Source organism: Pelobates fuscus, chromosome 1, assembly GCF_036172605.1.
Source record: "Pelobates fuscus isolate aPelFus1 chromosome 1, aPelFus1.pri, whole genome shotgun sequence".
NCBI classification, from domain to species: Eukaryota; Metazoa; Chordata; class Amphibia; order Anura; family Pelobatidae; genus Pelobates; species Pelobates fuscus.
In genome coordinates, this window is record NC_086317.1 from 492,503,492 (window position 1) to 492,529,230 (window position 25,739).

Below are 25,739 nucleotides of genomic sequence, written 5' to 3' on the forward strand. Positions count from 1 at the left end.
TGTCGGTTGTCGGTGGCTCGGACCGACATTACTTCGTGGAGCACCCCTAGCGGCTCCTCAACTTGAGCGCTCAGCAATTCTTGGGTGACGGGGGCTACCTGGTAATGGTGTGCAGCAGCCCTTGGTGCCAAATTTTGTCGCACCTGATTCCAAGCCTGCCGGCTCCGGTTTTGGGTGCACTCCCGAGAAATGTGTCCCCACTGCTTGCAGGTGTGACACTGAATGTTAGCCCGGCCGTTGTATCGGGAGGGGGGTGGTGGAGTATTCAGTGCTGGCCTGTGCAGGGGTACAGTGGGGCCGGTAGGAGTAAAATTATGGGGTGGCCCGGTAATCCGAGGGAGGGCCTTATTCTGTGATCCGTGATGCCTCCGGGCATCAAAATGCTGATCCGCCAATCTAGCGGCTTCGGGTAGGGTGAGGGGTTTACGGTCTCTCACCCATTCTTGTGCGTCTGGGGACAAGCCATTAAAAAACTGCTCCAGTAGCATAAGCTGTCGTAACTCCTCCATATTAGTGGCGTTGCTGGCCTGTATCCATCCTTGCGATGCTTGATCCAGCTTGTGTGCCCACTCTGCGTGAGAATCTTTCTCCGGTTTGCGCAAGCCCCTGAACTTGCGCCGGTATGCTTCTGGGGTGATAGCATACCTCTCCAAGATCGCCCTCTTTACTTTAGGGTAATCTTTGCTGTCCTCTCGAGGTACAGCACGGTAGGCTTCAGCTGCCCTACCCGATAATTTACCGGCCAGCAGCGGTACCCATACTGCGGGTTCCAGATCGTGCAAATCGCACAGCCGCTCAAAATCCTGTAAGTACCCATCGATTTCGTCCTTTTCTTCACAAAACGCTTTAAAGGCGTGATGTGGGACTTTGGGCTTTATTTGTCCATAGGTGGAGGCAGTAACAGACTCTGCCCTAGGTGGGGTTGCTGGTGGGTTGGTTGCCAGCAGATAGTCTTGTACATCCGATATCATCACGGTCAGCATTTCCAACGATACTGGTTGCGGCAGAAACTCCAACCTGGTTCGTAGCTCTTTTTGGAATGGGGTCTCTTCCTTGGCTGGTGGAGGTGTAGCGCTGCGGGCTCTGTCTCCCTCCATTAGTTCCGCGATCAGCACAGCCTTAGATTTGTTGCTGGCTATCTTGCCCCTGGCTTCCAGTAGCTCTTTTAAAGTCTGTCGTTTCAGTATGGTGTAGTCAATCTCCATACGAATTGCCCTTGCTTGCCTTGTTCGGTAGTTCCAGTTTACACGAACGCTGCTTTTTCGGCTGTAAGGTTCGGATCCCGTCGCTTGCCACCAATTGTAACGGTATGCGGTATAATCGTCCACGACATCCGTTGGTATCTTCAGGAAATCCACAGTCAGAGTAGGAAGCAAGGCAATATTCCCAATCCTCCCAATAACCGGACGAAACACAGTTTGGGAGTCAACTAACTCGGTTTATTCACAAGCAGCGTATTTATACAGTTCCCCATGCAAGGGGTTTCCACACAGATCATCCAGGGGATTTCTCCCAACATGCATTGTGACTTTCCCAACAGGCATTGCGACACGAGAGGGATACTCCCACTAAAATGGACGACTAAGTGGATTATCCCCTCGTGTAGCAAAACCGACAATTGACTCTAAAATCCATAATTCACATAATATTCGGTACTTTAGAATAATCGAACGTTCGGTAGATAGCTGGGGTCGGAGCGCACACTTTGTGAGAATACCGCTCCGATCCCAGCTGAATTGACCGAACGCCGCACATAATACATTTAAACAGGAACGTTGGTTTAAAAGTACCGAATAAGTACGGGACATATAATGTACCGAACGCGGGACTCCCGAACGCTCTGGAACTCCAGCGGGGCTCGGATCATCGAGTAGCCGTTTTCAAGTCCAGGCTCTCGACGACCGAACACCGCTGCAGAGACAAAGGATCCAAGATGGCCGACCGCCGCATGGTCGGTAGTGGATCGACGGCCACCTAGGAGAGCCCTTAATTACCGATTGCAACAATGTTGCAATCGGTTACTTGGTACCACACGACTTGGGAGTGTGTGGTCGACCTGGGGAGCCCGTATTCGTACGGCGAATGGCCAGGATAGCCGTGTTTTCGTCGTACGAATGCTGGTACGCTGGCAGCGTACGGCTGCCAGCGTGCGAACGGCCATAGCACAATACATACACATTTAACGGAACACATCATACAGTCAGCCTACGGACAACCTATACTGCATATAGTCCAGAAGTGGCTAGATTTGCCACAGCGGTCACTGCCCGCCTTCCTGCCTGAAGCGTCGGATGAGCCGCAGGACCGCGCGCGGCTTGAAGAGAGGACCGCGGCCGGCCCCTGGGAAAGGTGAGTAACGCTACAACAGGCCAGCTATACCCACACAATACACAGATTACCTCGCTATTATCCAGCCAGGAGACAGGCCAGCTATACCCACACAATACACAGATTACCTCGCTATTACCCAGCCAGGAGACAGGCTGGCTATACCCACACAATACACAGATTACCTCGCTATTACCCAGCCAGGAGACAGGCTGGCTATACCCACACAATACACAGATTACCTCGCTATTATACAACCAGGAGACAGGCCGGCTATACCCACACAATACACAGATTACCTCGCTATTATACAGCCAGGAGACAGGCCGGCTATACCCACACAATACACAGATTACCTCGCTATTATCCAGCCAGGAGACAGGCCAGCTATACCCACACAATACACAGATTACCTCGCTATTATACAACCAGGAGACAGGCCCGGTATACCCACACAATACACAGATTACCTCGCTATTATCCAGCCAGGAGACAGGCCAGCTATACCCACACAATACACAGATAACCTTGCTATTATCCAGCCAGGAGACAGGCTGGCTATACCCACACAATACACAGATTACCTCGCTATTATCCAGTCAGGAGACAGGCCGGCTATACCCACACAATACACAGATTACCTCGCTATTATACAACCAGGAGACAGACCGGCTATACCCACACAATACACAGATTACCTCGCTATTATCCAGCCAGGAGACAGGCTGGCTATACCCACACAATACACAGATTACCTCGCTATTATACAGCCAGGAGACAGGCCGGCTATACCCACACAATACACAGATTACCTTGCTATTATCCAGCCAGGAGACAGGCCGGCTATACCCACACAATACACAGATTACCTCGCTATTATACAACCAGGAGACAGGCCGGCTATACCCACACAATACACAGATTACCTCGCTATTATCCAGCCAGGAGACAGGCTGGCTATACCCACACAATACACAGATTACCTCGCTATTATACAGCCAGGAGACAGGCCGGCTATACCCACACAATACACAGATTACCTCGCTATTATACAGCCAGGAGACAGGCCGGCTATACCCACACAATACACAGATTACCTCGCTATTATACAGCCAGGAGACAGGCCGGCTATACCCACACAATACACAGATTACCTCGCTATTATACAGCCAGGAGACAGGCCGGCTATACCCACACAATACACAGATTACCTCGCCATTATCCAGCCAGGAGACAGGCCAGCTATACCCACACAATACACAGATTACCTCGCTATTATACAGCCAGGAGACAGGTGTAACGAGAATATACCCCTACACGCAGGATCCAGCTAAACAGAAGGCATAACAGAGGAGAGATACGTCTACCGGACCTTAGAATGGCCGGACTCGACGTATATAGGAGAAGTACAGAGTCAGGAACAATCCGAGGTCAAGGGCACAAAGAGACAGCGTAAACGAGGACAAGCCGGGGTCTGGTACACAGGAAACAGCAAGCCGGCAAACAGAACAGACAAGGATAAAGCGAAAACGAAGTCAGAATACAAAGCCAAGGTCAAGTACGGAGGAACACAACTGAACACAAGAAGCGCTAAAGGGAACTGTAGCAGAAACCACGATAGGGCAAGGAACTAAGGGAAAAGGGTAAGTATAAATAGGTTCAAAACTAATGTGATTGGCTCCTGTCACTTCCACACCCCCAAAAGGTAAGTGTATGGGGTGTGTGGGATGACAGGGGCCAATGGGAGCCTTTTGGCAATTTAGGCTCCCACTGTCTCTTTAAGAGCGCGCCCGAGACTCGCGGCGCGCTCTTAGATTCAGGCGGGACATGTGACCGCATCTCGCGGTCACTGCCCGCCTTCCTGCCTGAAGCGTCGGATGAGCCGCAGGACCGCGCGCGGCTTGAAGAGAGGACCGCGGCCGGCCCCTGGGAAAGGTGAGTAACGCTACAACAGGCCAGCTATACCCACACAATACACAGATTACCTCGCTATTATCCAGCCAGGAGACAGGCCAGCTATACCCACACAATACACAGATTACCTCGCTATTACCCAGCCAGGAGACAGGCTGGCTATACCCACACAATACACAGATTACCTCGCTATTACCCAGCCAGGAGACAGGCTGGCTATACCCACACAATACACAGATTACCTCGCTATTATACAGCCAGGAGACAGGCCGGCTATACCCACACAATACACAGATTACCTCGCTATTATCCAGCCAGGAGACAGGCCGGCTATACCCACACAATACACAGATTACCTCGATATTATCCAGCCAGGAGACAGGCCGGCTATACCCACACAATACACAGATTACCTCGCTATTATCCAGCCAGGAGACAGGCCGGCTATACCCACACAATACACAGATTACCTCGCCATTATCCAGCCAGGAGACAGGCCGGCTATACCCACACAATACACAGATTACCTTGCTATTATACAGCCAGGAGACAGGCCGGCTATACCGACACAATACACAGATTACCTCGCTATTATCCAACCAGGAGACAGGCCAGCTATACCCACACAATACACAGATTACCTCGCTATTATCCAACCAGGAGACAGGCCAGCTATACCCACACAATACACAGATTACCTCGCTATTATCCAGCCCGGAGACAGGCTGGCTATACCCACACAATACACAGATTACCTTGCTATTATACAGCCAGGAGACAGGCCGGCTATACCCACACAATACACAGATTACCTCGCTATATATCACTGACAGGGAACATTAAAGGGACACTCCAGGCACCCAGACCACTTCTGCTCATTGGAGTGGTCTGGGTGCCAACTCCCACTACCCTTTTTTTTAAAACTGCAATAATTACCTTGCAGGGTTAAGTCCTCCCCTAGTGGCTGTCTATTAGACAGCCACTAGAGGACACTTCCTGCTCTATAGCACAGGTTTTCTGTGCTAGAGCATCGCTGGACGTCCTCACGCTGTGTGAGGACCTCCAGCGTCGCACTATTCCCCATAGGGAAGCATTGAAATTCATTTTCAATGCTTTCCTATGGGGTGCGCTAATGCGCATGCGCGGCATTGCCGCGCATGCGCGGCATTGCCGCGCATGCGCATTAGGTCTCCTCGGCCGGCGGGCGAGATCAGTCTCGCCCACCGGCCGTCGTAAGCAGAAGGAGGAGCGGCGGGGGAGGAGGAAGCAGCGACGTGGGACCTGTCGCTGCCTCTGGTAAGTCACTGAAGGGGTTTTCACCCCTTCAGCAACTGGGGATTGGGAGGTGGGAGGGAGAGGGACCCTCCAGTGCCAGGAAAATGGAACGTTTTCCTGGCACTGGAGTTTCCCTTTAAGGATATACTTGGTCCATCTAGGAATATGGCACGATTGCCCTCAGGTTGCAGGGCTGTCTAAATGATCGAACTTTCAGTAAGCAAGAAATTGATTTGAGAAACAAGGAACAGCTTCTCCCGACAGCCTCGTTACTAGAATGGATTGTTTAAAATGTTGTTTTATATATGTCCTAAGGATGCAGTTAATGCAAGAAGGTGACCAAGTGAGGAATCTGTAAGAGCCAGTTAGTGGCGAAACGCGTGTCGGGATGGTGGTGCCTGTAGTCGGCTGAGACATGGAACGATGCTGCAGCAATTATTTTGATTTCCAACGATTGCCACCACATGCTCGTATAATCATGAATCTACTGAACTTATAGATTATAGATTTTACACTTCACTTAATTTTGTTTTTGTGACCTTTAATACACTATAGTTATAGAATGCGTTTGGAGCAGTTTTCATATTAACGTTCAGCAGGGAAGGAGGGATTAGTCTTTTTCTAAGGGGTGCCCTCGAAGGCACGGTAGGAATAAGATCCAGTTTCTCCCCCTTTACCTTCCCTCTAGACCCTGTATTTTACAGTTATGTAAGAAACTCAGCAGGACAGATGTCCCCCACACTTTCCTACTTGTAGAAGTTTTGGTTACATTCGGCATATTCCTCTCCGCTCTGACTAAATTGGGTTAGGAAGTTACTAATCATCCACAATGTAATTTTGACTTTACAGAGTATGTGTTATTCGATCTATTAACTTATATATTTAGACTAGTCTATTTTTACGTGATATGTAAACAAAAGTTAAGTTTTCATTTTTGGGTTGCTTTTTTCTATGGATGGTTTATTTTGAGTCAATTCTACTCAGATCTCCTTCCTCTTCATATCCAGGTTTAGTGTTTTGGTCTTTCTATAACACAGTGCATACAGTGATAATCAGGGGTTACCCCCTACAGTACATACAGTGATAATTAGGGGTTACCCCCTACAGTGCATATTAATAATCCAATTTATATTAGCAAGTGAGGAATCCCCACCAACTTACCAAGAGATATTAACGTCTCGGAGGTTTCTTTCATGACGTTGCGGTAGAGTTCCTTCTGCCACTCCTCCAACTCCATCCACTCTTCCTTGGAGAACGATGAGGCCAGATCATCAAATACCACCGAAGGCTGTGAACAAGCAAAACCACAAATGAAAGGGATACGAAGGAAGAAACTCAAAGCAAAAATTCAGAGTATGAAACAAGCTCACAAAGGATTTGGAGGATTAGAGAACTCAGCACATATTTACTAACGCATGATTTATTGGGAATTCAAGGTGAATTTGAAGTCGTATGACAAAAAGCCAAAATAAAAACATAGACATTGAGATTTTTCCAAATCAGTTATTTTAGCCTAAAACATAACTATCAGTGAAAGGTATCATACAATCCTACCTGTGTATGATCCCAAGCAGGAAACATTACAACGTGAGTGACTGCAATCAGATTAGTTCCCAATTTTTTCTTCAGTATATATAATGAGGATCCTATGGCAAGGGATATCTACAAATATTTAGCAGCAATCATTTGCATAACTTGTGATTGGATGACTCGAGACAAGGTGCTACAGGAGTTAAAGAAAATTAATGTAAATAAAGCTCCACGGCCTGACGGTATTCACCCACGAGTACTTAAGGAGCTAAGGGGGGAAATAAGTGAACCTCTGTATTTAATCTTTCAAGATTCTTTTGTTTCAGGTATTGTACTGGAGGATTGGAGGAAGGCAGATGGCATTCCTATATTTAAAAAGGGTTCAAAATCCTTGCCTGGAAATTATAGACTCGGAAAGTATTTGAAGGGCTATTTTCTGGGACTCGGAAAGTATTTGAAGGGCTATTAAGGGATAATATTCAGGAATTTATTAAGAAGAATTTTATTATTAGCAATAATCAGCATGGGTTTATGAAACATAGGTCATGTCAATCTAACCTAATTGCATTCTATGAAAAAGTAAGTAGAAGTATAGATCAAGGTGTTGCAGTGGATGTGATCTACTTGGATTTTGCCAAGGCATTTGATACGGTTCCTCACAATAGGTTAGTCTTCAAACTAAAAGAAATTGGTCTAGATGAATATTCTTCTTCTTGGGTAGAACATTGACTTAAGGATAGAGTACATTGAGTTGTCTTTAATGGTATATTTTCAAGCTGGACAAAAGTGGTAAGTGGTGTCCCTCGGGGTTCTGTTTTGGGACTGCTTCTATTTAACATATTTATAAATGATCTTGAAATAGGCATTGAAAGCCATGTTTTAGTATTTGCAGATGACAAAACTTTGTGAAGTAATAAAATGAAAGACGCCCTATCTAGACTGTTTGACCTAGAGGCTGAACAAGAACAAGAAACCTCTCCTATCATACCACCTGAATGTATCACAGCCTCTATGGTTCTTTCCTTGTCTTCTCCTCTTCTTTGTGCTATAATGACAGCTCAGACTCAGGCACCTAGTGACAAACCTCAAGATAAACTATTTATTCCATTACTGAAAAGAGAGGAGGTACTAAGAGTGTTTCATGATAATGTGACGGTCATCTAGGTATTAATAAAACCATGTCCGCTATCTCCAGGTCATTTTGGTGGCCTTCTCTTAAAAAAGACATCAGAGAATATGTGGAGGCATGTACTGTTTCTAAGGTTCTCCATGTGGGCTTTAACAACCGCTTCCTATACCCAGTAGTCCATGGTTCCATTTGTCTATGGACTTTATCGTGGAACTACCTTTTTCTAAGGGTTACAACACAATCCTGATGGTTGTTGACCGCTTTTCTAAAATGGCACACTTTGTTACGCTTAAAAAGATACCCTTTTCCCAAGAGCTGGCCTACATATTTATACGCAAAATAGTCAGATTGCATTGTATTCCGCATTATATTGTGTCAGATAGGGGTTCCCAGTTTGTGTTACGATTTTGGAGAGCATTTAACAAACAGTTGGGTATTGAACTCTCTTTTTTGTCATATTACCATCCCCAAACCAATTGAGCGGCTGAGAGAGCCAATCAATCATTGGAGCAATATTTGAGATGTTTTATTAATGGCACACAAGAAAACTGGTCTGATTTACTCCCTTGGGCCGAATTCGCCAGAAATAATGCTACTCATGACTCATCTGGACATAGCCCATTCTTTGTTAACAACATTCGTCATATTAAAGATGGCGCTTACGTGAGTGCAACGGCACGTCATAGATGTGCACGCACGTTTTGGAGTCAGAGGCCACATACAGCCACATACAGCCAAATATAGGTTTGAGAGGGTTATTTAAACCTTAATTGCCTTTTGAGCAGTGCCCTGTCATGGTTTCCCTTTGATGGTTATCAGAGAGTGTGTTCCTGATCGTGTTTTTCTGTTTTTTGACTTTGGCTCCGTTTTGACTTCCCTGATTTCTGGTATCCTTGACTTTTGGCTTTTCCTAATCGTTGTGTCTCCTTCTGTATCCCTGACCTCGGCAAGTATTTTGATTATTTTCGGATACGTTAAGCCCGGCCATTCTAAGGTCCGGCCAGACGTTATCCTAAGTCATAGGTGTGATACTATTTCTGCGTGCTAGATCAACAGTAATCCTGACAGATATAATTTCTAATTAGTTGGGTAATAGCTGCTTGATCCAAGGAGATATCTGACAGCCATTTTGGGGAAGAAGGAATTTTTTCCTAGTTTGTTGCAAAATTGGAACCGCCCCAGACTGTTTTTTTTTTGCCTTCTTTTGGATCAACAGCAAAAACATATGCAATGAAGGCTGAACTTAATGGACGTAAGTCTCTTTTCAGCTGTTAGGTCCCCTGCCCCCGCATTGACCTTGATTACCTCATCATAGCGAGCGCGTCATCTGGTCCCTGGCTCCAGACTGGCAGTGTGTCTGACGCTGCACGCTCCAGAGCAGCTTCCTTATAGGTGTGCTGCACCCCGTCAAGTGACCGGGCACACAGTGATGACCTCAGAGAACACAAGGCAGGGAAGAAACTCCTCCCACGTGTTATGGTTAACACTAATTGGAGGTTAGCCAATCAGACACACCCCGTGTGTATATAAGCTAACCTCTACCTTGCCTCAGTGCTCTGTTGTGGTCTTTGGTTTACAACTGAGCGTTGTACTTGTTATTTTGAATTTCCTGGTTACTGATATTTGGCCTTGTCTCTCGTAATTCCGTCTCTCTGTTTCCCTTGACCTCGGCTTGTGTTTTGACGATCCCTTTTTGCATAACCCGATCATTCTAAGGATCAGTATTGCAATTCTCTCTACTCTGTCCTGTCTGCGTTTTAGGGTTCCCTAGTAAACATACATCAGCTATGTAACTATGGTCTGTTCTTATAACAAACGGTAAACCCCATCCAAGGAGAGAGGCTTGGATCTCAACGGTCTATTAAGCCTCAGGCATGGTGTCCTGATAACAGCCAGAATTTAGTTAAAAGGACTTTATAAGCACCGAGGCCACTTCATCTAGATGACGTATCTCAATGAATCGGGTGCCGCCGCCACCATTTTAGCCCTGCATCTAAAAACACAATAATTCTGTAGAACAGCAATGTTTTCACTGCAGAGCTATCCTGCTTCTGGTGGAAGCTATCAAATGGACAGCCACTAGGGGTGCTTCTGCAGAAATAGGTTAGTAAAACTTAGATGGTGTCTTGAAGTATATGCACAATAGCATCCCTGTGCTGTCCATTAGATAGCTTCTATGGATTGGCTGAGATCATCAAGATTGGATGGATGGATGTGCGCAGCAGTGCGAATTTGAAGTGTATGTAACCCTCCCTCCTTCCATACACCAATTGATATGTTTCAAATGACGGCTCACTTTAACATGTTGGTGTTAGCACGGCCTTCAAGCAACGTTGATGTGAAGCCATAAGCTGCAAGGCATTGCAGTAAATATATCTGACATTGTTCCTACCTTGTCTGTGTGGACCTTCTGGTGTTTCAGCAGCTCTGACCGCCACCGGAATCCCTTGCCACACTCAATGCACTGAAAGGGCTTCTCACCGGTGTGAGTGCGCTGGTGGGTGGTGAGGTGCTGCCTCTGGACAAAGCTCTTTCCACACTCCGTACACTGGTATGGACGTTCCCCGGTATGGATGCGCGCATGTATCAGCAGGGATGTGTGTCTACGGAAGTTCTTCCCGCAGACATTGCATGCGTAGGTCCTCTCCTCCGTGTGGGATTTCTCATGCTTCGCCAGATCAGTGCTGCGTAGGAAGCTTTTGCCGCAATGTCTGCAGCTGAAATGCCTTTCTCCAGCCAGTTTCTGCTGTTTTGGCTTGGCTGCCTTTCTGGGAAGGAAGCTCATGTTATAATCCAAACATGGGGGTGGGCCATCACCGATCTGTATCTCCTGCTCCACTGTGAGCTGAGTCCCTAGATTGTAATCCACCAAGCAGTCCATGGATCCAGCAAGTACAACACCAGAGGAATCTATCTGGGGTTCACATTTCAGTGGTTCCTGCAGCTCCTCCTGATCTGGCACGACATCAGGAGGTTCAATTTTCACCATGTCCGTACCCACTGTCTTGTCTTCCATGGCTGTGGAGGACAAAGGAGGTTAGAAGCAAGTAACATCTAAGCAAGTGGACAAACAATGTTGAGGAGGGGGGGGGGGGGTTCTCTCTTCACTGACCTATTGTATTAACTTATATATTATTGAGCCACCAGATTAGAGAATTAAAGAGGCACCCCCCTAATGAAGTGGTCTTGGTGCAATGTCATGTCCCTTAACCCTACAGTGGTAATTATTGCAGTTTTTTAAAAACTGCAATAATTACCTCTAAGGGTTAACTCTGTGTCTAGTGGCTGTCTACCAGCCACTAGACGGACTTCCTGAATTGAAACAGACCTTTGGTCCGTTATCTGACGCTGGACGTCCTCACGCTCTGCATGAGGACCTCCAGCGTCAGATTTTGCCCCATAGGAAAACATTGAATAATGCTTTCCTATGGGGAAATTCTAATGCGAGCGTGGCCACTGCCGCGAATGTGTATTAGGTCTCACCCACCGGCTGATGGCAGGGGAGGAGCGTGGGCACCCAGTCTGACCCAGCGCCGGGTGACATCGGCGCTGGATTCTGGTTGGCCACTGAAGGGGTTTTAACCCCTTCACCCCGCGGGAGGGGGGCACTGCAGGAGCCTATAGTGCCAGGAAAACGGCTTTGTTTTCCTGGCACTTTAGAATCCCTTTAAACTGTATGATGTAAGGGAATTTAAAGCACCATAACTACCAATGTTCTTTATATAGTGTGTCCATTGCCCAGTACAGGAACATCGTACAACCTTGTATGGGATTCTTTCAATGCTATCTGTGGGGGGATATATATAGCAGCCAAAAGCAGTGTCATTCAAGAGAACATGAATGGCATCACCCTTTTCTTACCAAGTAATTTCATTCATGTTTTGTCTTAACCTCTAAACCTCTGTCAACCAGGGATTTGTGAGACATTTAGTTTGGTCCAAATCAGCACACCTGATGCGCGTAAAAAGCTAACAGCAGCAAGTCAGCAGACTCATCAACGGACACTGTTAGGTTTTTATAGTGTCCCTTTATCAAACTCCAGGCACCATATCCACTTCACTGGAATTATGTTGCTATGGTGTAATAAGGTCCCAGGAGTCAGCACCATTTCTTTACTTTCTGTGTGCAAGAACTCAATCAGGAAACCTTGGACTAAGGTATCGCTGATAGGCTGAGAGGAGCCCCACATTAACAAAATAGAGTGAGAGAAGCAAGAATCTGCCTGGGACCTCCTCACACCATAACAACATAATTCTGATGACGTCTAGAGAATACCTGTAATTCACATGAATAAATTGGTCTCTATAAAAACAATGGTGAGAAAGTGTCCAATATTTCCTACTATCATCATTTAAAGAGCACAGGGTAGGACAATAAAATAAGAGGTAAAGGAGGAGCTTCATAAGGGGTATTCAAAGCACCATAACCACTACAGCCCAGTATAGTTGCCGTAGTGCCGAGAGGCCCTTGGTGCGATTCTCCGTGTAAGAATTAGACAGTTTCTGAAGATTTTGACACTCTGCTCTTCCCATTTGCCCGCGTTCTGGCCCCCTCAAAAGAAAAAGCTCCCCTTGCACATTAACCCCTTAAGGACACATGGTATGTGTGACATGTCATGATTCCCTTTTATTCCAGAAGCTTGGTCCTTAAGGGGTTAAATACTTCAGCATAGTCTCTATTTGGATGGAGTTCATTGGCTGAGCAGCAGCAGATATTGTCAGACAATAAATTCTTTGTCAACATTGGCAGAATTGATCTCACAAGACAGGGTGCATATATTGTGTATAGGGAAGTACAGAATGGAGGTAATTTCATCACAGGGTGTATGGAGAGTGCAGTACGGGGCTATATACATCACGTGTAAAGTGAGCACAGTAGTAAATATATAACAATATAGATCACGGAGTTAATATGGAGTACAGTAGGGGGTATATACATCACGGTGTGTATATAGGGAGTGGAGTAGGAATATATAAATCACTTGGTAACTAGAGGTACAGTAGGGGGTACATAAATCACAGGGTTCAAAGAGGTACTGTAGGGGGTATATAAATCACGGGGTACAAAGAGGTACTGTAGGGGAGATGTAAATCACGGGGTACATAGTGGTAAAAAGTACATGTGGTTAGGGACCGGACGACCCACTGTACTACCCAGATGTAACGCTGGCTACAGCCGCTGGCCTCTGTCCACCAAATACCCACAACTATATGCCTGGGAGCACACGGGAGATCGGGGGTGACAGACACCCACTCAGCAACCTGGGACATACAGGACAAAGCCGGACACCAGGGGCCACCAGTTCAAGTGGTTGTTTATGGTGGGCTACTCGACTAGCTCAGGTACTGACCGACAGAAGGTCAGGTACCTGGTTAGTCTTCCCTAGGGTAGAAGAAATTTGACGAACTGAGCCTCGTCACGTGTTCTTGGAGGGGCCTGCTGGCCAGCCTCTTACCAAAAGACAATGGGCCCTGTGACGGTACAATCCGTTACTCCGTCAAGCATTCCCTTCTTCCCATAAAAACAAAAATCACCAAGTAATCCACAGAGTAATAACTTGCTGGTCTCGCCAAATAATCCACACATGAGCCAAGGCTTAATGCTGGAACAAGACTGATTTACTGGCACACAGAACTCACAATTTATGCAACACAAAACTCCTCCTCTGGGCCAGGCTAGATAATTGAGTTTTAGCAATATACATAGCTCAATTATCTGCTGGCCAGAACATTTACAGTTTAACATACTTTTTACCTAACATTCATAACTCTAAAACCATACATCACATTCACATATTCACAATCAATCCATTCAGGGGAACAACATATTAAAAAAATGGCATGAATCAGACCGGGTTTTCAAAAGTTAGTAAAAGTATATTTTGTTCCCCTGACTGGCAGCATATCAATCTGGCTCAAACAGGTTTTACAGAGGCCTCTATCCTGGAGACAAAGGGGAAAGTAATCCAATTACCCAGGGCTAGAGGCAGACTCCATTGAGCACATGGTTGCAAAAAGACATAAAACACTTTAAAATACAGAAAGTCACCTTTTACACATAACGCACAGACATTTCACATATCCCCAGATAGCTGGGATCTGAACGCACAAAACTACCGAATAGCGCTCAGATCCTATTCACACAGTTCAATTGCCATGGAGCTAAAGTCTTTCCCATAGTCTTTCATTATATGAATAGGCTCCATGGCATAGCTATCTGGGGGTATCACCGCTCACACAGGGCAAGCACCGAATGGCCCCACTGTGTTTAAAGGGCCAGAATGAGTGACATGCACTCCGTTAGGGCCGAATACTGTTTTTAAAGGGCCCAATCTCCCAGGGCCATAGTCCAAAGGCAGGAGGCGGGCAGCCAGGCTTTTCCAATGCAATGTGGCGAGATTGCTCTCGTCACAGGCCCTTTAAAAAATGATGTGAGCAGACTTCAAACCCCACCCTGGAGCTTGTTAAGCCTAATTCCTACTTTGTAGCAATTCCCACTGTAGTGTTCTAAGTGTTCGTCTGGGTGGCCACAATTCCTATGGACGACCACGAGGTGGCAGCCATCTTGTTCGCATGAATGCAGGCAGCGGTGTTTGGGCATGAAACTCCCGAACAATGCCAGCATCGCCTGCGTTCGATTCTACAACACTTAGAAAGTGTTAGTTCGGTAGATACGTTCCCACGAACAAGGGGATCAAGCTCCAGGGTAAGACTATTGACTCTGTTCAGTAGTTTGTTTGTTTTTAAACTACCGAACTAGACAGACCGCAAGCCCTGTGTGGCGGAACCAGCCTCGCCACTGGGCATTGGAGAAGACTGATTGCCAGCCTCCTGCCCTGTGACTATGGCCCCTGAAATGTATTGCCCTTTAAGAAACTTATTTGGGCTTATTGGATTTTGAAACACTTTTTATGCCCCTTTGAATACATGGGAAGGTGTGCTCCTCCCCCATTTCCTGTCTATTGTTCTCCAGCAGGGCGTTGTCCCAGGGACACTGCCAGACCAGTTGGAACTTTCTGTTTTGACCCTCCTCTGTCTCTCATCAGCCCTTGCTATGGTTTAACCCCATGGCGATTTGACTGTGTTTGTGGGAGCTGAGCGCTGTTCGGATATAGTGAGCGCTCAGATCCAAACTATGAATGTGGGGGTTCTGTTCAGTGTGATGGGGATTATGTATTTTTATGTGTTTTTACTGTTGTTGTAAATGGAGATAATTTCTGTATGCTGGAGATATTTTCTGTATGCTGGAGATAATTGGCTTACCACACCCAAGCCATGCTTGCAGTTGGTCAAAAAGGGACTTCTAACTAACTTTTGACCCACTGGACCAATTTGTATGATTTTGACATTTGTTTGTATTTGGGGTATTTGGATTCTGAAAATGTAAGTTTTTTTTTTTTTTTTAATTCTTTATTTTTGTGGTGCATTCAGTTAATACAGTCGCTTGTTGTGCCACAATAGCAATAACAAGTAGAGTGGGTGACATTGTTTAAACAGGCTTGTGGAATAGAGGTACTGCACACATTTTTTTTTTTTAACAGATAAGTAAACAGGATTGTCTCCTGGGCTTCATAAAAACAAAAGGCAACTTTTCTTGGCTAACAGATAAGCATCGCCCAGTAGTCACAATAAAAGGAAAACAGGCTAGGACATGGAATTACATGACTGAGCTAAACACATCTATCGTGGTGTCTGCCTATGCAGGGTCATTGTGTAAATGTAATTTTATATGTGCTACACTGGGTGAAAATACGATAAGATTAAAATAGGTAACCAGGGAATACAGGCTAGTTCCTCATGTCTAAGGTATAGAATTTATTTTGGTAACTCAGAGAGGCTGGCTAGGCATGAAGGGTAAAACACGATAATAAAATGTTGCTTGTCATATTTATGTTTCGAAAGTATGGAGCCATCTCTACATGGCTCACTATGTTTGATGCAATATATGTGTACATAGAAGTCGCGCTGGCATTAGCTATTAAGGTAAGAGTCACTGGTAACGTTCTGTCCCTACGGCAGCAACTAAAGAAAAATGTTGTGGTTACTTGATGCGGGTAGTCCGCACAGCGATGTCTGTAAGTGTACCCTCCAGATGCAGGTGAGGCTCCTTAGTCGATGCCCATTGCATGGACGTGTCTCTTGCCGTCGACGTTTGACTCCTCGAATGCGCCCCTGGACTGGGACTCTGCTCCAGCAGCATTCAGTGGAGTGTTTAGCTGTGCGGCTCCCCGGTTTGCGGTTGTAACTTGGAGGGACGGGGTCAAGCTCCGCCGAGCGCCAGTTCTAGGGTCAGGTGAGTAGCTGGCGTGGAAGGCTGGTTTAGTGGTCTTTGTGTCATTAATGTGGGGGCAAGTGCAGTCGCCCATGTAACATGGCGTTGTTTCCTGCCCATGGGAGCAGCGGTGTTTGCGTAGCCTGGCGGCCTTCCCGGATGCCTGTGGTGGGTGTCTATAATGGCGCCGGCGGGTCACTGGACGAATCCATGTAGCCACTAGTTTTGCTGCCCGGCGGTAAGTCATTCCGCGTTCGCGCAGCATAGTCCAGAGGCTCTCGCAAAGCCGGTCAAATTCCCCCAGGGGGTGCGTATGTGCTCCGCTTTTGGGGTCCTCGCTGGGTGGCCATCTTAGCTGCGTCCCAGTGGCCTGGTGGTTGCTGGAGCTGTTCCGCCCGTGTGGGACAGTCCCCACTTTGGTTTTGCTGCTGTGTCTCAAGCTTAAAATACCGGGATATCCCTCACCGGCAGGGGGGGGAGTGTACCGGGGAGACCTCCGAGTGAGTGGCTGCAGGCGGCGTGGATATCAGGCGCCTCCCTCACTTCGTCTGAGTAGACCTCGGATCTATCCCCGGTAAGATGCCTCCGATTTCGGTCGGGATCATTGACGCTTGGCTCTGCATTTAAGTGCTCACTTCTCTAGGTCGTCTTGCATAAAAGAAAGCACTTTGGTGCTGAATAAACACAGGTTCTGCTTGACCCTCAAAGCGACGTGTCGTCTCGTTCTTGGGGGTGATCTGATTGCATGCTGTTACAATTCAACTGCCAGGGGTGTAAACTGTTTGTATGTTTTTTCCTGTTCGGCTGTTTACAGCATTCGTGTGGTTCTGGTTCAGGAGTTTGGAGAATTTGTGTGATTTGCAGTTCGGGAGATTGGTGCTTGCAGTAGCTGCGCATCTATCTGGAAGGGGAATATCGCCTAAATGGATTTTACCCCTTGTGTGCCTGGGGGATCCGTTACACCCAGATTCTCTGGAACTGTTTTGGGCATGGGACCATGCGGGCGTTTGGTCAGTCAAATTATGACTTCCAGGAAATTCCTGAACCCCTGAACTATGTGGGTATGATGGTTATCCAGATCAGGGCTATCAGGGGATTTAACTTTTGTGGGGATTGAGTATTTTAGGGGTTTTGTAAAAATGTATGTTTTCTGTGCCTGGAGCTAATGGAGTTTAATACAGTGCTGACTCAATTATCTCCAAGGCATAGGGAGGGATAGGCCTATTTTGTATTTTGGAAGTGTCCTTGACCTGAGAGCCAATGTGTATATGTTTTTACTGTAGTCTACTCAGGCCCATGGCGGAGAAATTGTGTATATACTGTAGTCTAGGTTCATGTTTGGGGGGATTGGAGAGCTATATTCACTCTGGCGATTACTATAATCACTATACGCCGTTGGATCACAACGATTGCTCTTGTAAGAGCAGCTTGCTTCGCTCTCTGGACTAGGAGAGGTCTACTCACTGATCTTGGTGTAGCGGAGAGCTGATTTCCCACAGCCTATTTCCGCTGGTAATTCCAGAAAGGCGCAGGAACAAGTAGTAAATCCAATAGAGTAGCAGGCACAATCAGCAAAACAATCCAGTAATATCCCATCACCTTTCCCAATAACTGGACGACACACAGTATCAGGAGTAGAACTGAGGCTTTATTTCACATACCCTGCTTTTATGCGGTTCTCCCCTGCAAGGTAGAAACCCACAATAATTATTACAGTACCCAATCAAATAGACGTTACCTACCACACATCTCCTCCCCTCAGCTTAACAGATAACATAATTAAAATGTACACATTTTTCCCCAATTCTTAGATGTACCCCAAATATACTAGGTACACCCCTAAATGTGGTATCCCCTGGTAGCCCTGATCTGGGTGAGCAACATATTCAAAAATCACCCAGATCGGACCAGGGGTTCGGGAGTTATGTGGAAGTAAAGATTTGACCGACCTGTACAGGCAGCAGTAGCCAAAAACAGTTCCATAAGTTTTGGCCTTGCGGTCGATCTCTGTTCGTGCGTTTAAAGTCCCAAAAATATATGCCATCCAGGGTTGAGCTGGCATTCGGATGAATCCCCTGGTTCGGGAGTTTCAAATCGGTAGTTTCTGGAGCCCTGGATGTCTTAGCGGTGTTCGGGTAGTCGAGTGTCCGATTTGAGTTCCAGACACTCGACGACCAAACACCGCTGTTCGTGTGTTAAGATGGCCGCCGCCACGTGTTCGGCTGTCGAAATGGCGGCCACCCAGGGATTACAGCAAAGCATTCGTGCTTTTTAACCAGGGGAATGTAATTGACGAACAGGGAGGTTAATTACAGCCACACTTCACATCATGGTGGTCCGGTTGTTCGGTACTTTGGTTCGGATGGTGAATGCAGCTGTTTAATGAAGATTTGTATGGCTTTTTACCGAACAACCAGACGAATGCTATTAAGGTATCATACATCCACATGAAAGTCTCTATAATAAGTTCATATGGAAATCTTTTGTGGTCAAATAAGAAATACGAAGAAAATATGCTGGACAGTCAGAGGGGTTCTGCTACACTTGGGTCCAGGGTGGGTGGAGGACAGCGAGACCCCAACCAAGCTGTGGCGTTTTGGGGGCTGTACCTTGACAATTGCTGTGCTTCACCTGACCCTGATCAGACATCAGCAGAGTATATAAACAGAGTATATAAACACAGCCTCGCTCAGTGAACTTTATCAAGTCTTTGATCCTGTTGTGTGTTACGTTTCTGTGTTCCAGATCAACAATTTCATATTGACCCCAGCTTCTGACTTTGTTCATCCTGGCATCCCTTGACTTCGGCTACTCTTCGTTGATCCTGACCTCTGGCATCCTTTGACTTTGGCTATCCCTTGACTATCCTGCTGCTTGTGTCCTTGCCTGTACTGCGACTTGGAGCTTTATCCTGCACAGCCCCCGTAGCTTTCTTATCTGGTCACCTTGGACTATGTCTATCTGTAAGGGTGAGCAACATATCTATGCTACAGACTCCCATCAGGTAAGAACCCTGACAAAAGACTTGATCAACATAGAGTCCGCAGAAATATGCAAGCAGCTTACCCAGCAAGTGTCCAGCCTTGCCCAGACTGTTTCGGAGTAGCAGCGAGAAGTTCTGATACTTAAAGGCGCTGTACGCCCAGTCCCAGAACCTGCTTATCCTGAACCGTTCGTCGTTATGCCTGAGAAATTTGACAGTGGCCGTACTTCCTTCCAGTACTTTAGGGTAGACTGTGAATTGTTATTTGCTTTGAAGCCTCGGACTTATGTTAACGACTTATAATGTCCCAGATTCCTAGAAACAGTGAGAACCAGTACCAACACTACTCCCCCCGTTTGCCTCCTTATGATCTGGTTCCTAGGAAGACTCAACAGGTAACCCATATTCCTTTCGACCCTGAGGAACATATGGAAATAGGACTTCTCTACTGCAAAGTGGCGCGTGAAGAAAGAGCCCGGAGGAGAAGCCAAGGTCTCTTTTTTTACTGTGGAGAAAGATTTTAAAAGACTTGCTGCCCCTTTAAATTGTATTGGAGCAGTTCTGCAGCTTTAAATTGGCACTTCGGATGCAGCCGAAGTGCCGAAGTAGTCGAAGTGGCCGCCATTCGACAAACGAACACGTGGCGGCGGCCATCTTTGTTCATTCGAACGAGGTCAGCGGTATGTGTAGCCAAATCCATGGAACTGAAGTCAACTACACATTTCAATGAACACCGCTGACCCTTACCTTCTCTTACACTCCGTTTTCAGCTGCAGAGACTAAGTCCCGTTCGGCAGTTTAACTCACTGCTATACTAAGCTAAATGCACGAACGGCCCTGTTCGTGCATTCGAATGGGACTTAGTCGTAATTTTTCTGTGTAAATAAGGGACTCCCAGCTAACTTTTTATCTACTGGATGGATTTGTCTGATTTTTGAGAGAGTGTTTATGTTTAAAGTGTGCTGATTCATTTTATGAAGATTGGATGTATATTTTTAAAGCTATAGTACATGTATAAAAACTTAATTTTTCCTGCTTGTGATAATTATGTTAACCCATTGTGTACCATAATTATATCACAGGCAGAGGGGGAGGATTTTGTGTATAATTGCTGGGAGTGTTTTCTGTAATGTACGTGTGTTATTGGTTGTTCTGTAAAACCCTGTGGGCAGTACTATGTGTGTAGATTGTGAATAAAAGAGGCTGTATGTGCCAGTACAGTCAGTTCTGCTTGACCTCAAAACGAAGTGTCGTCTCATTATTGGGGGAATTGGATTGTATGCTGATTGCCAGGAGTGTAAGCTGATTGTATGATTTTCATGTTCAGTTGTTTCCAGCATTTATATGCTTGAGAGCATTCATATGCTTCTCCAGTTCGGTGGTTGGGATGTCTGCTGCAGTGCTTGGAGTCCTCAGGAAGCGCTAGGAGCATCCTTCAACGTAGGTACCCAGTCAGGGTGCCAGGTGGTTCGTTACAAGCAGCATATCTGCGCTACAGACTCCCAACTCCGGTAAGACCCTGATATATACATCACAGGGTACATAGAGCTACAGTAGGGGTATATACATCACGGGGTACAGAGAGGTACAGTAAGGGTAAATACATCACGGAGTATATACATAGGGTTATATACATCATGGGACACAGAGTACAGTCGGGCGTATATACATCACGGGGTACAGTAGGGAGTATATACATTGCGGGGTACAGAGAGGTACAGTAGGGGTATATGCATCACAAGGTAGATAGAGGTACAGTAGGGGGTATATACATCGCGTGGTGCAGAGAGGTACAGTAGGGGGTATATGCATTGCGGGGTACAGAGAGGTACAGTAGGGTATATACATCTTGGGGTACAGTGAGGTACAGTAGGGGAATATACATCTCGGGGTACAGAGAGGTACAGTAGGTGTATATACATCGCGGGGTACAGAAGGGGTACAGTAGGAGTACAGAGAGGTTCAGAAGGGGTACAGAGAGGTACAGTTGGGGTGCAGAGGTACAGTAGGGGGTATATACATCGCGGGGTACAGGGAGGTACAGTAGGGTTATATACATTGCGGGGTACAGAGAGGTAAAGTAGGGGTCTATACACATTGCGGGGTACAGAGAGGTACAGTAGGGTATATACATCTTGGGGTACAGTGAGGTACAGTAGGGGAATATACATCTCGGGGTACAGAGAGGTACAGTAGGTGTATATACATCGCGGGGTACAGAAGGGGTACAGTAGGAGTACAGAGAGGTACAGCTGGGGTGCAGAGGTACAGTAGGGGGTATATACATCGCGGGGTACAGGGAGGTACAGTAGGGGTTATATACATTGCGGGGTACAGAGAGGTAAAGTAGGGGTCTATACACATTGCGGGGTACAGAGAGGTACAGTAGGGTATATACATCTTGGGGTACAGTGAGGTACAGTAGGGGAATATACATCTCGGGGTACAGAGAGGTACAGTAGGTGTATATACATCGCGGGGTACAGAAGGGGTACAGTTGGGGTATATACATTGTGGGGTACAAAGAGGTACTGTAAGGGGTACAGTAGGGGTGCAGAGAGGTACAGTTGGGGTACAGAGAGGTACAGCAGGGGGTACAGTAGGGGTACAGCAGGGGGTGCAGAGAGGTGCAGCAGGGGTGCAGAGAGGTGCAGCAGGGGGTGCAGAGAGGTGCAGCAGGGGGTGCAGAGAGGTACAGTAGGGGGGTGCAGAGAGGTACAGTAGGGGGGTGCAGAGAGGTACAGTAGGGGGGTGCAGAGAGGTACAGTAGGGGGGTGCAGAGAGGTACAGTAGGGGGTGCAGAGAGGTACAGTAGGGGGTGCAGAGAGGTACAGTAGGGGGGTGCAGAGAAGTACAGTAGGGGGTGCAGAGAGGTACAGTAGGGGGGTGCAGAGAGGTACAGTAGGGGGTGCAGAGAGGTACAGTAGGGGGTGCAGAGAGGTACAGTAGGGGGGTGCAGAGAGGTACAGTAGGGGGTGCAGAGAGGTACAGTAGGGGGTGCAGAGAGGTACAGTAGGGGGTGCAGAGAGGTACAGTAGGGGGTGCAGAGAGGTACAGTAGGGGGTGCAGAGAGGTGCAGCAGGGGGTGCAGAGAGGTACAGCAGGGGGTGCAGAGAGGTACAGCAGGGGGTGCAGAGAGGTACAGTAGGGGGTGCAGAGAGGTACAGTAGGGGGTGCAGAGAGGTACAGTAGGGGGTGCAGAGAGGTACAGTAAGGGGGTGCAGAGAGGTACAGTAGGGGGTGCAGAGAGGTACAGTAGGGGGTGCAGAGAGGTACAGTAGGGGGTGCAGAGAGGTACAGTAGGGGGTGCAGAGAGGTACAGTAGGGGGTGCAGAGAGGTACAGTAGGGGGTGCAGAGAGGTACAGTAGGGGGTGCAGAGAGGTACAGTAGGGGGTGCAGAGAGGTACAGTAGGGGGTGCAGAGAGGTACAGTAGGGGTGCAGAGAGGTACAGTAGGGGGTGCAGAGAGGTACAGTAGGGGGGTGCAGAGAGGTACAGTAGGGGGGTGCAGAGAGGTACAGTAGGGGTGCAGAGAGGTACAGTAGGGGGGTGCAGAGAGGTACAGTAGGGGGTGCAGAGAGGTACAGTAGGGGGTGCAGAGAGGTACAGTAGGGGGTGCAGAGAGGTACAGTAGGGGGTGCAGAGAGGTACAGTAGGGGGTGCAGAGAGGTACAGTAGGGGGTGCAGAGAGGTACAGTAGAGGGTGCAGAGAGGTACAGTAGGGGGTGCAGAGAGGTACAGTAGGGGGTGCAGAGAGGTACAGTAGGGGGTGCAGAGAGGTACAGTAGGGGGTGCAGAGAGGTACAGTAGGGGGTGCAGAGAGGTACAGTAGAGGGTGCAGAGAGGTACATAATATTAATGTGTATAGCTATAATAATATAATGCCAGTCTCACACAGTCTCTATAACACTATATACAGCGATATCATAATAATAATATAATAATAAATAGATATAATTATAATAATATGGATATTACAGTCTGTGATTATTTACCCCCAGCCGGTCAGTCTGTCAGTCTGTCAGTCCGTCCGTCCGTCCCGTCAATCCTTCCCCCCGGCTCGGTGGCTCCTACTTACCGGCCACATTAGCCTCTCCCGGCCGCGGCCTCTACGGGACAGTAGCTCCGCCCACTTCCGGGCTCGGTGGGAATTAAACTACAACTCCCAGCATGCACCGGGACAGCGCGGTCCGTCACTTTTATTAACCCGCGATCTCCTGTGCCGAGATTAAAGGTTCCGCCTACTGTTTACATCACATCATATAATATATATACACATCTAATATTATTAATATCACACATCATATAATATATATACACATCTAATATTAATATCACACATTATATAATATATATATACACATCTAATATTATTAATATCACACATCATATAATATATATACACATCTAATATTATTAATATCACACATCATATAATATATATACACATCTAATATTATTAATATCACACATCATATAATATATACACACATCTAATATTATTAATATCACACATCATATAATATATACACACATCTAATATTATTAATATTACACATCATATAATATATATACACATCTAATATTATTAATATCACACATCATATAATATATATACACATCTAATATTATTAATATCACACATCATATAATATATATACACACATCTAATATTATTAATATCACACATCATATAATATATACACACATCTAATATTATTAATATCACACATCATATAATATATACACACATCTAATATTATTAATATCACACATCATATAATATATATACACATCTAATATTATTAATATCATACATCATATAATATATATACACATCTAATATTATTAATATCATACATCATATAATATATATACACATCTAATATTATTAATATCACACATCATATAATATATACACACATCTAATATTATTAATATCACACATCATATAATATATATATACACATCTAATATTATTAATATCATACATCATATAATATATATACACATCTAATATTATTAATATCACACATCATATAATATATACACACATCTAATATTATTATTATCACACATCATATAATATATATACACATCTAATATTAATATCACACATTATATAATATATATATACACATCTAATATTATTAATATCACACATCATATAATATATATATACACATCTAATATTATTAATATCACACATCATATAATATATATACACATCTAATATTATTAATATCACACATCATATAATATATATACACATCTAATATTATTAATATCACACATCATATAATATATATGCACATCTAATATTATTAATATCATACATCATATAATATATATACACATCTAATATTATTAATATCACACATCATATAATATATATATATATACACATCTAATATTATTATCATACATCATATAATATATATACACACATCTAATATTATTAATATCACACATCATATAATATATATATATATATACATCTAATATTATTAATATCACACATCATATAATATATATACACATCTAATATTATTAATATCATACATCATATAATATATATACACATCTAATATTATTAATATCATACATCATATAATATATATACACATCTAATATTATTAATATCATACATCATATAATATATATACACATCTAATATTATTAATATCATACATCATATAATATATATACACATCTAATATTATTAATATCACACATCATATAATATATATACACATCTAATATTATTAATATCACACATCATATAATATATATATACACATCTAATATTATTAATATCACACATCATATAATATATATATACACATCTAATATTATTAATATCACACATCATATAATATATCTATATACACATCTAATATTATTAATATCACACATCATATAATATATATATATACACATCTAATATTATTAATATCACACATCATATAATATATATACATCTAATATTATTAATATCACACATCATATAATATATACACACATCTAATATTATTAATATCACACATCATATAATATATATATACACATCTAATATTATTAATATCACACATCATATAATATATATATATACACATCTAATATTATTAATATCACACATCATATAATATATATATACACATCTAATATTATTAATATCACACATCATATAATATATCTATATACACATCTAATATTATTAATATCACACATCATATAATATATATATACACATCTAATATTATTAATATCATACATCATATAATATATATACACATCTAATATTATTAA

General features: G+C 44.7%; 1 protein-coding gene across 2 annotated transcripts in view; it reads right to left on the bottom strand.

Moving 5' to 3' along the window:
* Nucleotides 1-23,568, bottom strand: part of LOC134573493 (zinc finger protein 585A-like) — a 95,227-nt gene extending 71,659 nt beyond the window's left edge. The window contains exons 1-3 of one of the 2 annotated variants that reach the window (XM_063433264.1): nt 23,509-23,568; nt 10,569-11,194; nt 6,679-6,805 (exon numbers count right to left, since the gene is read on the bottom strand). In XM_063433264.1, coding sequence (XP_063289334.1) covers nt 6,679-6,805; nt 10,569-11,192 — 751 coding nt within the window. In that variant the 5' untranslated portion in view covers nt 11,193-11,194; nt 23,509-23,568. Of the gene's footprint in view, nt 1-6,678; nt 6,806-10,568; nt 11,195-23,425; nt 23,445-23,508 lie in introns of those variants that run through there. The other variant, XM_063433272.1, reaches the window with a different exon arrangement.
* Between the last annotated feature and the right edge of the window lie 2,171 nt (nt 23,569-25,739).